At 38.0% G+C, this 14,596-nt stretch overlaps 1 protein-coding gene across 1 annotated transcript in view; it reads right to left on the bottom strand.

Moving 5' to 3' along the window:
- The window catches only part of LOC124254568 (inositol polyphosphate 5-phosphatase OCRL-like), a 57,541-nt gene extending 44,157 nt beyond the window's left edge, over nucleotides 1–13,384 (bottom strand). The window contains exons 1-3 of the mRNA XM_046688394.1: nucleotides 12,875–13,384; nucleotides 11,404–11,483; nucleotides 7,483–7,583 (exon numbers count right to left, since the gene is read on the bottom strand). Coding sequence (XP_046544350.1) covers nucleotides 7,483–7,583; nucleotides 11,404–11,483; nucleotides 12,875–12,931 — 238 coding nt within the window. The 5' untranslated portion in view covers nucleotides 12,932–13,384. The remainder of the gene's footprint in view (nucleotides 1–7,482; nucleotides 7,584–11,403; nucleotides 11,484–12,874) is intronic.
- Between the last annotated feature and the right edge of the window lie 1,212 nt (nucleotides 13,385–14,596).

Genomic DNA, 14,596 nt, shown 5'->3' with positions numbered 1-14,596 from the left:
TCCTTGAATTAACCGATCGTTTACCATTATGCCCTGATGGTGTAGCTCTTATTGCTTGTCTTTCCACAGTTACCGTTTTGTAAGCTTGTCATATGCAACTATTGATGTTGACGCCAACAATAATTAACAATCCTCATTCAGGGCTAACTGACATGCTGTTCTACTGCCCCCTATGTTAAGTATTGGTGGTCCAGTTAATTGAAATTATCGAAGGTTGGTCACAGTGACCAAACGACCAAGCAATCGATCACATTTTGGACCTACTTGATGGTGGAACATATTATAAAAGTTGTCAGGGCCTTAAAACAGGTTTAATTCTTAGAAAACACACTTAATTTACTGAAAAGTCATAACTGAATATTTCTTGAAGAACCTGGAAGGTTTATGTTAAACTAATATTAGTCATCACTTTAAAGTAGCAAGTTGCATCATTTTACATTATATGTGAAATTTGCAAATGCAATTTGTGCAATTAAGCAAAACAAAAACAACAGAGAACCATGTTATACTTATCTGCAATAACAACCTGAATAGGAAAATCTTAAAAATGATGCTAACCAATTTTTTTTCGATGATTGCTTGTTGGTAATAAACCAATCATCAATTGTGAGATTTCAACCAATTCCCAACAGTATTGTTAAGAAACATGTTTCCAGTAAAACAAATGATAAAAAGTGTCAAGACAGTTTAAGGTCAGGTTAAAATCTTTCTCTTTATCATTTCAATATAATGTTTTAAATTAAATAGGCATTTTTTAATTGAAATGTAAATATTTCCACTAGTAATGTTAGCTGACTGAAGCAACTGCAACTATGAAATGGGTGCAAACGTTTATAGTTGCACTGTAACAGTCTGTACTTGGCAACCCGTGAAGCTCTGGGTTAGAATGAACCTTCAGTAACCCATGCTTGTGGAAAGAGGCGACTAACGGGATCAGGTGGTCAGGCTCGCTGGCTTTGTTGACACATGTCATCAGTTCCCAAATGCGCAGATCGATGCACATACTGTTGATCACTGGATTGTCTGGTCCAGACTTGATTAGTTGCAGACATATAGCTGGAATATTGCTGAGTGCGGTGTAAAACTAAACTCACTCACTCACTGTACTAGACAGTGACAACTGACATGAATCATGATATCTATACCAATAATACCTTTGATTATGAGGGGGCAGACTAGAATGGCATAGTGACGTCATTAGAGGGAGTGAGTTTAGTTTTACGCCGCACTCAGCAATATTCAGCTATATGCTGGCGGGACGAAAGATATATATATGTAAATAAACAGTTTTGATTGCACATTAGTATTAAGTATGTTGTAACATTGTTGTATTCTAGGTTGGTAATTATTCAACATTTTTTACATTCTGTTCATAAATACATCTGTAAATTTGCATATGTCTGAAATAATTAGTAAACAAAGAATTGGCAAGAGGAATGTACTTGTTAACCTCAGAAAAGACAATGTTCCACTTAAACAACTTGTCTCAATGTTGCCCAATAAGATCATTCAAATGATATTGCTATACGATCCCAGGCATGTTTCTGTATAAAGAAATGTACCCTGAACAAAATCAAAATACAGCGATATTACCTCACTCCTTCACTTGTTAAGCAATGCATATGACCAGACAATCCAGTGAATGATAGTTTGAACAATGTGATGCTATGTCCAGTTACCATGACACACAAGTCAACCGAAATCACAAAGATGGTCCCATGGCAACAAGATCAGGCTACCAGGGACCTACTGAAACTCGGAATCCCCTCTACAAATCACAGTAACAGATCACCAGGTACCTGAAATATGTCTATAATATATGGTACAACATCATAATATCAAGTCAAGCTGTTCCTGACATTATGATAATATTGAAAAAACTAGCAGCAGCATGTCACAATGTTGTAATACAAATCATTTCACACATGAACAGCTGTTTCCCAAATATTATCCAGACACTGTTAAAACATGAGAAAATCAAACCCGATATTGATTTTTTCTTTGTGTGTGTAATATTTGTTCAACTGACTGACTGACTGAGTTTGTTTTACGCCGCTTTTAGCAATATTCCAGCAATATCACGGCGGGGGACACCAGAAATGGGCTTCACTCATTGTACCCATGTGTACCCGGGTCTTCGGCGTGACGAGCCAACGCTTTAACCACTAGGCTACCCACCGCCCCAATATTTGTTCAAAATATAGGGAGATACAGAAAGGGAGAAAACAATTCCACACATACACACATACTGAAGTCAAAAACATATTTTCAGAGAGAGTGAGAAAGAAAGAGTGAGTGAGTGAGTTAAGTTTTAAGCCGCTTTTAGCAATATTCCAGCAATATCACGGCTGGGGACACCAGAAATGGGCTTCACAAATTGTACCCATATGGGGGCGGTGGGGTAGCCTAGTGGTTAAAGCGTTGGCTCATCACGCCAAAGACCTGGGTTCGAATCCCCACAAGGGTACAATGTGTGAAGACCATTTCTGGTGTTCCCCATGATGTTTCTGGAATATTGGAATATAGCGGCGTAAAACCAAACTCAGTTAGTGTACCCATATGGGGAATCGAACCCGGTGTAACAGGCTAAACTTTGCCCCTGGTCAAACCTTCCCCGACGAAACTTTGGCCTAGGACAAACTTACCCCCCTAGGCTTAATCTTCCCCGGGGAAAGTTTGTCCTAGGCCAAAGTTTCCCCCATTGAATCAACTTTAAAGGCTACTTCTTTCCCACCCTTTTTCTTGTATCAAAAGGGAGAGATTCTTCATAGGAATGGCGGCAGGAGCAGGATGGATTTAGAGATGCTCTTCAAACATGTATGCATTCAAATCACTACACCCAAGTCAGAATCAAGAATGGCTTATTTGACAAAAATGTGTACCAAAATTTAAGTCAAAACTACTGTCGGTTTGATGTTTGCAATAACTTTTTCTACCCCTTTCGATATAACAGCAATGGTGGGGAAGAAGTAGCCTAGGTAGGCCAGAATCTCCCCCTTTCGATATAGAAACAAGGGTGGGGAAGAAGTGGCCTAGCTAGGCCAGAATCTCCCCCCTTTCATAGAAAACAGAACAAACTATCCTAGGGGGCCTTAGCCTAGCCCAAACTTTCCCCGGGGTAAGAATATCCTAGGACAAAACTTCCCCGTGGAAAGTTTGGCTTTGGCCAGATTCTCCCCACGGAAAGTCTTCAGCGTGACGAGCGGAGGCTTTAACCACTAGACTACCCTACCACCCAAGAGACAGACAGAGAGACATACAAACATGCTGAAGACATACTTTGTGACAGACAGACACACACACACACACAGACACACACACATACAGAAGTTAAAGACATATTTTGAAAGACAGACAGAAGTTAGACATATTTTGTGAGAGAGAGAGAGATGTTAAACATATTTTAAGAGACAGACATATGCACAAACTGAAGACATATTTTGCAAGACAGAGACACACAGATAGCTACATATATAGAAGTTAAAGACATATATTGAAAGACAATCAGACAGAAGTTAAAGACATATTTTGAAAGAGAGAGACAGAGACAGACAGACAGACAGAAGAGGGAGAGAGACAAAAGACAGACAGTTTACTACGTCAATAATATCCACCTTAAAGCATATACAGTTACATCAGGATAACTTGTCAAGGGTGCATTACTTCTAACTGTGATGTGATCATGTTCAACCCTGATTTTAGTCACATTATACAACGCAGTGAATGCTGTCATCCACATTCTCTTCAGGAAAATCCTTATTAATCAGGATGTGTGCAGCTGCTCAAAACAATATCTTTCACAGGTCACCCTGACACATACTGCTGCTAAAAGTAATCCAGCGCATATTCAACTGATGTAAGAATCTGCTCGTAGTCATACTTGGTAACCATAGTACCAATATCTCCATCACATTATCACTGTACATTAACAAATATAAAATGATGCATCTCATATCTTGAAGCTATTGCACATTCATGTTCATTTAACGCCATTTAATTGCCCTCAGCATTTCACAGTTAGTGAACCTGTTCCCATTTGTTTTGTGAGATTAATCTGATTCAAAACAATGTGTCCAGACAGCTAATTTGGGAAATACATATTTTGGGGTTCAAAACTGAGATTTGTTCTACTTTCTTAAACCTAGAGGCATTTTAACATTGCACAGAGATTCCTTTCCGTGCAATAACATAAAACTAGGCCTTTATACCTCTTCTTCTTTATTGTTCCTGTTATCAGTGAAATACAGTTACCTCATAAACATGTTGAAAACCCATAAAATAAGCAAGCATATGAATTGGGTAATTTCAGTTGGTATTTTCTGCAGGCTATGGGTTGAGTTGAGTTGAGTTGGGCTTTATCGGCATTATTCAAGCCATATAGTGACGAGAACAAGTCTGCATTAATAAACATTGTAAGTACAGAGTCAAAATGAGATTTATTTTTAAAAAGCAGGCTATGGGACCATTATCGGAACATCACTGGCCCCTGAGCAGGTTGGGTGGCTGGTTTGTGTTTTAATGCCACACTCAGCAATATCCCAGCTATATGGTGGCAGTCTGTATATAATCAAGTCTGGACCAGACAATCCAGTGATCAACAGCATGAGCATTGACCAACGCAATTGGGATATGATGACATGTGTCAATCAAGTCAATAAGCCTGACCACCCCATCATGTTAATGATCCAAGCATAAGTGTACTGAAGATCAATTCTAACCTGGATCTTCACGGGTCTCCCTGAGCAGGTCTTGATAAATCAATATCTCCTTCAATAAAGTGATGGAAACAGGTGTGTGATGGGTATGGGTGGTATGGGTGGGGTAATGGGTGGGGTGGTTGTTGGTGTTGTCAGGTGATACTAAACCCCACCCTGATGTGCGCACATGCCGTTCTAACACAAACACTGCTTTTGCTTTTTGCAATGTTACAGCTTTATGACTGCAGTCTGTCTGGACCAGTCTGGACCAGACAATCCAGTGATTGACATCATGAGCATCAATATCATGAACTACATACAAACAAACAAACCTCGCATTGGCACAACCAAATATTGCTGTCTTATTGACATGTGGATGTGGGGTAGCCTAGTGGATAAAGCGTTCACTCATCACACCACAGACCCGGGTTCGTTTCAACACATGGGTACAATGTGTGAAGCCCATTTCTGTGTCCCCCGGTGTGATTGCTGAAATTTTTGCTAAAAGCGGCATAAAACGATACTCACTCACTCTTGGTGACATGACGTCAAACATGACCTAGGAAGTCTAGAGTGTTGGATTGCTTAACAAAGCATTTCCAAAGAGATTGTTTTTCGAAGCACATTAAAATTCTGGCAAACTTCATTTTGCGGAATTTCTGTTTGCAGATAACCAATTGCATGTAGACTTTGTTTTCCAGTCGGATCTGCCTAAGCGTTTTTATGGTAAAAAGTATTCTAATGAGTAATAACTACACAATTTTTGTGAATTCACACTAGAAAACATGTGTATGAATTGAAGCTCCCAACAAACACAGAAATATGTAAATTGTAAATAAATCCATGGAGACATCATCATAAATATGTATTGAAACATACATTACTTAACTTAGAATACATCATATTTACTCAACTTAACATAAAGTTACATACACAGTTACTTTTTCCTGCTGGCATATTACTGAAATACGGACATACCCATTGAACACTTCAAATGTATTTTTCAAGTTGTTAGTTTTAGAGGTATGATTCCTGACAACAATGTCTACCAGTAAAGCTAAAGATTGCTCCTACCAAAAAAGCCACACAAATCTTATATGGCTAAAATAACCCAATTAATATGGAGTCACAATATGGCGGAAAAATGAAGATGCAACATAAAAGTTTAACTCACTCACTCACTCAACTGATATGGCTGAGCAAGCTGAATGTTAGCTGAAAGTGAGTGAATATAAAGTTGTTAAAATGGCAGCATCAAAAACAGATCTGACACTTTCTATAAACCTTAAACGTTACCTTAATATTATCACAATATCCAACAGCCTTTCTCACTTTGCAAAAACACTGAGGTGAGGTGAGGTGAAATTGGGTTTTATGTCGCGGCTTGAGAATATTCCAGCCATATGATGACCGCATCGATCTGCGGTGTATCGTAGTCTGACTGCTTGTACTAGCCCAGACTTAAGCTGGTTTTATAGTGCTAACCCACTGAGATACCATGCCGCAGTGAAGCATGAATACCCCACTCAGACACATTATACTGACTCGAAGCCGACCAGTCCTTGTTGTACCATTAATGCCGAAAGCACCAGGCAGGGACCAACAAGTACCATATTTTAACGCTTTTGGTATGACGCTGTAGAGATTAACCTGGTTTTATAGTGCTAACCTTCCGCTATCCGAAGCATGGACGCAGCTCAACCACTACACCACATAAAACATTTATAGGCAGGGAGAACAATCACGTCTTTTGGCATTTGGTATGAATAACCACTACACCACATAAAAACACCGAAGAACAATCAGGCATTTGGTATGAATTTGTTGTAGCTGGGCCACAGTAAGGCATATCAATGTAATAATATGCACTGGATAATAAGCACTGTTGTGGCAAAACATGGCAATTGATTTCCTGAAAAATTATCACCACATTCATTTGGACATTGCTTTCTGTAAGATTATCATTCAGTCAGTGACATGATCATCATGAGAGGCTTACTGAACTACCATGAACAATACCACAGTATATAATAGTAATATTACATGTCACTTTGATGAGTGAGTGAGTGAGTGAGTGAGTGACTGACTGATTGACTGATTGAATGATCGTGTGATGAGCGAACGCTTTAACCACTAGGCTATCCCACCACCCCATGATGATGATGATGATGCACGCTTGCATTCATTCTCAACTCCCTAGGGAGTATATTACCCATGCTGTCTTATAAGGGGCTATTATGTTAAAAAGTCACTACCATCTCATCCTTGTACTGCTCAGTCAGCAGAGGCTGTGGGAGAAAAGGGCATGGTGTTGTAGGCCTCAGACATTGACCTATTTGCTGAAACCCACAAGCAGGTATATTTTTGGTCTGAGAAACCTCCAAACAGGACGATTTAAGAAACGGAGTGACTGTGGCTTTGCCCTGCTTTTAGCAATATTCCAGCAGCATCACGGATGGGGACTCCAGAAATTAGCTTCATAAATTGTACCTGTGTAGAGAATTGAATGCGGGCCTTTGGCATGACGAATGAACGTTTTAACTACCAGACTAGAATCGAACCTGGGTCTTTGGTGCGACAAGCAAACGCATTAACCACTTGGCTACCCCACCAAGCCAGATTTATGAGCATTAGATCTGTGTTTCAAGTGGTCAGATTCGAGCAGTTGGTGGATTGCATTTCTGCAGGAGTGGATCAGTGCTCATAATATCCATCACTAGATGCCCAGGCTTTGTACAGGCTGGCATCACATAGCTGGGATAGTAAACAACAAATCACATCTTACCTAAGAAACAGCCCAGGTCTGAGTCAACAGGTAGAACTTGATCAACAGAAAGGTCCCCAGCACTTAGAACAGGAACCCGACTTGTAGTGAACAAAAATATCCTGAAAAAGATTACAGACATAAACATTTGTGCTTCCTTCTTAAAGGTATGAATAATATCCTAAGGGACCATTCATAATTTATGGCTAGGGGGGTGATGATGATTTTTATGGCGAAGCATGTACAATGTGAATGACCCCCCCATAAACTTCATGTACAGAGTAAGTGACCCCCACTGCATGTTATGTACAAAATCAATGCCCCCCTCCCATATTTTTAAAGCATGATTTTAAAATATTTTTATGTACAAAATTTAGGGGATCTGAGGATTCAAAATCTAAAATTAATACAATTACAATATAAATAACATAAATTAATATAATCACTTCCCAAAAGGCATTGTGTAGTCACAGCTTTCAACCGTTGGAGCTGTGCCAATTTACACTTGTCAAAGAAGTACAGGATCTTGACTACCAGCTGTCACACTTCCATGTTTGTGGATGCTGCGATGGTTGTGTGGGTTAGATTGCTGACTGTGTCAGGCAATGAGATGCCTGACTTTGATAGTTTGGGTTTGAATCCTACATGGGACTCAATCCCCTAAAATACCAGAATCTGTACTCTACTGAGAAAGTGTAATCCCAGAAAAACAAACACATTATATTTTACCATAACCTAAAAGGCTGACTGACTGGCTGAGTTTAGTTTTATGCCGCTTTTAGCAACATTCCAGCTATATCACGGCAGGGGACACCACAAATGGGCTTCACACATTATACCCATGTGGGGAATCGAACCGGGGTCTTCCGCGGGGCGTGACAAGACAACGCTTTAACCACTAGGCTACCCCACCGCCCCTAACCTAAAAGGCATTGTGTAAGCATTGTGTACATATAAGCAAACACCAGACACCAGAAATAGGTTTCACACATTATACCCACATAGGGAATCAAACCCGTGTCTTGGGCATGACGAATGAACGCTTTAACCACTAGACTATTCCACCGTCCCCTGGGACTACCTTAACTCCAAACACCTCTGTAGCACCTACACATTGTACACTCCAAGCCATAGCTGCTAGTGATCTCACCGTGAGTCAAGATGCCAGTTCCTTACTTCTGGCTATCCTTCAGTATGCCAAGGGGAATATTGATCTGTCCTCTCCCTTTCATTCAACTGCACATCACCAGAGAGGTGGTCATTCTGACATTTTATGGTCACAAGGTTCAAGAAGAATAGCGACACAGCCATGATATACCATACCCACTGACTTTACTGACAAATGTCTGGGGTCAGGCTCCTAACCATGTTAACTACTAATGGCCCTGCTACAGAGCCATGAAAATATTGGTATTTTCCTACCTGAAATAGATTTAGAATCACTAATGTCACTCGAGTAATATAAATTCCCCTGGGCTGTTAAAATTCATTGCATTATAGTGCTAATGGCATGATTAACATCAAAATGGCATTAATATATTCAATCAACATGACAGTGACAGGTAAATAAGTGAGTGAGTGAGTGGGTGAGTGATTGACTGAGTGAGTTTGATTTCAGATAGGATTAGTGTGAGTGAGTGATATATTGTATATCAATTAATAATAACTATCAGTAGTCTTAATGTGAAATTTACCCAAATAGACCTGGTACTTAATGCTCTGTTTGAACTGAACTGATCTATTTATGTTGAAAATTGAATTTTCTGCCTTTCATGGTCCATTTTCACCATGGTTACCCTCAATAAATGAAAATGTTTCTGTGGCAGTGAACTATAAATTTTAGTATTGATTTTCATAAAATTGTATGCAGTGCTAGGGTAATACCATTTACAACATATGATAATTACATTTTCAGGATCATAATGCCCCTTTATCAGCAATAATTATAATCATGATGTTTGCAACAACAGACTGACATTTCAAAATATTCATCTTTAACCACTATAGACTGAAGCAGTTGAATTGTCGATTGTATCGTTCCTGTAAACATGATGAAGGTGAGGTGTAATGGGGTTTAAGTTTAACATCGTACATAAGAATATTTCAGCTCATATGACGATGTACGGGCCGGGGGAATAAACATGATGAAAACTACTCATTAATAAAAGTAATAATATCTTCAACCAAACATTCTACATAGTTTCTATTGAGGAAATGACAGATTTTAGAAAGGCCTCGCCTACCATATCACAAACACTAATGGGTTTTTGACCTGGTTACTTAAAATGGGGAATTCTTCTGAAACATGAACATCTTCATACGTGGAAGGAAATATTGTGGAATCATAATATATTGAAGTGTGAAACCATTCTGCGAGAAAATAATTCAGCCTTGCTTAGGGGAATTTGTTTCCACTGACAATGACAGATTAAAATAGCTTGTGCAGAATAAGTTCATAAGCAGATTGCATTGAGTGCAAGGGGCTAAATAGTCCACATATCAGCAAATAAATATCACCTCCTTCAAACTTATATCTTATTTTCAAGATCTAACCAAATAGAATTTGAGTCAATTTGGACGATTTACATCCTGTCTATGCTGTCTATAAACTGCCAACTTTCACTGTTTCTACATGGACCAATCATACCTTACTTTGTCATTACATACATACACATCAATGTCCACAAGAAATATGGAAAATGATGATCAGTGAAATCCCTCAATTATTTCTCAATGCCAAGGAAAGAAAGACAAATATAATCAAGTTTTTAAAAGCTACAGAACAAAATGGCAGTCCGCATTTGATAAAAAAAACTGTGTCCTTGACGGGATACAGAAATTAGACAGAAGGCTATAAAATAATTGAGCATTTATAATTTATATAAAGATGTCAAAGTTGTTAAAAAAAGAAATAGTCATAACTGTTTGCCAGTTAAAAAATTATTTAAAAGCTCACAAAATCAGCTGATCGGCAGATAATGACATGCCAAGCAGACAGTTTAAATGTGGAGTCTATGTCTAAACTGAAAGAAACAGATGATGCTGTTTGCCAGTTAAAAATATAAAATCAAACACAGTTGACATGGTTATCGAAGTTGTGATGAAATTGTGCTGTTTAAATGGGGGGTCTTGATCTAACACAGTAAAACAGTAATGCAGTAAGACTGTTACAAACTTCTGCAGATTTGAAGAATGCAAAGAAAAAGAGTTAATATATATAATATTTATCCACATGGAGTGAGGGGCAGGGTTGACTTAATCAAGAAAGTGTGATATATATAGTATATGTGTAACAAAATAGGTAGACAAAAGCGATCAGGACTGTCAAAAGCTGATCATGATTAATTTAACATGGTAATCATTATGAGGTCATTATGATTATGTAACAAGGTAATGTTGAAGTGTAACCATGTCCAGTCACTGCTTGGTGTAATATTAAAAATGTGTCACATGAGCAGCACTCAAACATTGTCTGATATCATGTCGGTTGTTTTTTTTAATTTTCATTAAAGTATCTAGTGCAGATAGTTTATCTGTTGTGCAGTCAGTTGTTAAATATAGTTTTAGGTTTCGGAAAAAGACAATCATAATTATCATTGATGGGAAGAAAAGTTAACAATTATTGACATGACAGTTGTGTCATTGATAATACCAAGCATAATCTATTGTAATGAAGCAAAGTTTCAATAATGTTATTATACCAAAGTAGACTTGTCAACGGCCAAGGTTAATATTTATTGTCCACAAACTAATCCAGGCATAAGCATGCCACCACACCTAGTGATCTGAAATATGCAGTTTTCTTTTCTAGCTTTTGTATATTTGCTCAAAAATTCTCCAATATTGATAATTGATCGAAATTAAGTTAAGGATTTTTGGCATCTCCGCAGTCTGCACAGTCTGCTGTTGAGAGACATAAATAAGAAATCGCACTCTGCTTACGCATGGTCGTCTTGTTTCTCCACAACGGCAAGGTATCTGGGGGATTTACCATAGTCCAGGAGCAGGGCAGTCTCTGTACACTGAATGTTGTCAAGGACAGGATCAGTAGCACTGACATCATTTCAACATAACCAAAATATTCATAATTGTTTTAAAATCTTACCATGAAGTCTTTGAAAAGGATTTAGAGTGAGTGAGTTTAGTTTTACGCCACACTCAGCAATATTTCAGCTATATGGCCGCAGTCTGTAAATAATCAAGTCTGGATCAGACAATCCAGTGATCAACAGCATCAGCATCGAACTGCGCAATTGGGAACCGATGACATATGTCAACCAAGTCAGCAAGCCTGACCACCCGATCCCATTAGTCGCCTCTTACGACAAGCATGGCAGATCGATATTCTAACCAGGACCTTCACGGGTAGAAAAGGATTTAGAAGGGACACAAATAAAAAGTGAAAATTTAAGGCAGTGAACTTTCTCATGAGGAACTTGATATTTCAGAGTATATTCTTACCTGATGAAGGCATAAGAATATACTCAAAAATGTCCTGTTCCTCATAATAAAGAAGTTGACATCCATATATTTTCACCTTTTATTCATACCATGAAGTGAAATTACAGATAGATGACTCTTAGTTCTAACAAAAATATTTCAAGTGTTCCCTGTCATTTGTTTGGCTTACAAACTAATTATGTTTGCATTCAAGCTTCCATAAACATAATAAATAATAACAAATAATTGGTCACTGCAGGTCTATTGTTTCCTTATTGGCTGGGCTTGTGTTCCATTAGTGCACTGACCAATGCTTTCTTATTGTCCTTTAGTGTTACTGATTAAATAAGTAATAACGGTAGTTGTCGTTGTTGACTTATACCATGTATACATTTATAAAAGCTAGTGCACAAACTTTGCTTGATAACTACATGCTTATTTACAGCGTATAAAGTGGTATCAGAGACCCTATATAGTCTCTGGTGATATCAATGATTACACCTCCATAACACAAAATGTACTGAAGTCAATTTTTAAGAATCTTTTGATGAGCATGATGAGGAAGAATGAGTGACTTAGGACAAAATTCCTGTTTCAACTTCACTTTCAATGAAAGCATAGGCCTACATATTTGAAATTAATGATTAACGAATATATATTACATTGCTTTCTCAAATGTGGAGTGATTTACACATATTGCATCCCATTTGAAATTTATATGTGCTTTTAAACCCGACAGTGACAGACTTTTCAAACAGATTCTGTAGACCCAGGTATTACATACAGAAAACAGGAAACTGTTATATCCAGTCTATGAAAAATATGTTAATTTTAAGTGAATAACATATGACCATGCTCTACAGAAACTTTCATATGGTATGCAGTTGCAAGAGATGAGTATTGGCGTGAGTGAAAATATAGTCAGTAGATGTCATCCACATGCTCATTTCCATGCCACTATCGTAAAAGATACAATCAAACATGTTTCATCGGCTGAAAGTTTCTTCTGAACAACAGCGCGTGGATCCATAATCACAAGTGTTTAATCTTCAAGAGACGTGACTAGTAGGGGTACTAGTGAAGAAAGATTTCTTCAGTTCAAGTGTCATTCAAGTGCTTTAGGGTGTGTGATCAGACACATGTCAGTATCGAATCTTGCTAATGTGGAGAAAGGGATTTCATTACGTCACACGTGCGCATGCACCCATACAATAAATATATATCCAGTCTTCTTCGACACTTGAGCTCAACCGTTGGCTCCCAACTGACACTGACAGATCAATGACGGAGAAAATGGAGCTAGAATCCTTTGGAATGTATCAACTAATCACACATGTAATGCATCGTTCCTCGAATTTGTTATCCTCATTCACAACCAAAAATGATCCGTCCACCAAAATGACACGATCGATATTTTTAGGTCAAATGTCACCGCATTCTTTGTTATGCTTCTTGCAAACACGAAGTCACTTTCCATGCGGAAGTAAATAACCGGAAATGCAGTTACGTACGAAGCTGTCAAATATTACAAGTTTCGAATCTAAAATTGAGCCGAATCGGTTAAACGTTAATGAAAACACAAACGAACATAGTATATTTATCAACTAAGAGATATATTTGCAAACTAAGCTTTTTCTTACAATTGATGCGTGATTACCAAACAAAACACAACAGCTCCGTTTGTACAGTGTCACCTCTCCTAGGTGACGAGGTCAGGGGTCATTCCCAGTTCAATGAATAACATGACTTATCTTGCTGGTCGTTGTATTGCCTATCCGTCATTATTTTAGCGTCTGGGTAAGTGATTTGTACTTGTTATCTCAGATTCAAGACGTACGGTGTGTTAAATGGTTTTACATATACGATACATTTGCTACCGCAGTTCAGTCCAAGATAATTTAGATTAGTCATTTTAAAAATCGATTATATTCTGATAAGTACGGCTGCAATACTGCAATGTCCGTCGCGATCATGACATCCTAGGACAAAGCCAGTTTCGGATAATATCGATGATAATCAGACATTTACCTATGATTTGATTTAATTAAATATTGGGAAATCTTTTGTGGTGTTAGGTAAATTTTTTCATGCCATATTCTTCTGCTGTAATTTGCAATGAACCATAAGTGTTTCGAAGGGGCTAACTTACATAACATGCAAGTACCTCATTTTACACCTTACTGTTATTGTCACGGTTGAATGGCCCTTTGTTTTGTGAAGTCAAGGCGAGGGAGACATGGTACGACCGTAACAGTGACTGCTCGTGAGTGTGGTATTTCTGTTCTAACGTAACCTAATACTGTAGGGCACGACGTGAGCTTCGAATGTGTCAACAAGTTCTATGAATTGTTGACACGCCTCAGACGCGGAGTTGAACGTGTCGTGTTTCTTTTGTCAATACTGTTATGACTTTGTTGCCGAATCCAAGGAAAATATACACCTTCAGCGTAATTGTGGATATCTGAGTGCAAGCCAAACATATATGAAGTATTATAAATATATACATAAGCAAGGGCGTGTTTTAAACAAATATTAGTTTTATTCTTATTATGAGTATCAATATTATTAAAACTATAATTGTTTCACCATCTTAAGTGTAAATAATGTTTTGTTAAATGTTATCAAAAGAAACGCCACTTTGAAATATAAAATCAAAAGGAAATACAATTATGCAGTTAAGAAATGTATCGTTCAT

The sequence above is a fragment of the Haliotis rubra genome, unplaced genomic scaffold (assembly GCF_003918875.1).
Source record: "Haliotis rubra isolate DU_JTF1 unplaced genomic scaffold, ASM391887v1 Scf576, whole genome shotgun sequence".
Taxonomy (NCBI): domain Eukaryota; kingdom Metazoa; phylum Mollusca; class Gastropoda; order Lepetellida; family Haliotidae; genus Haliotis; species Haliotis rubra.
Note: the sequence above shows the minus strand (reverse complement) of the source record. Positions and strands in the feature narration are given on the sequence as shown.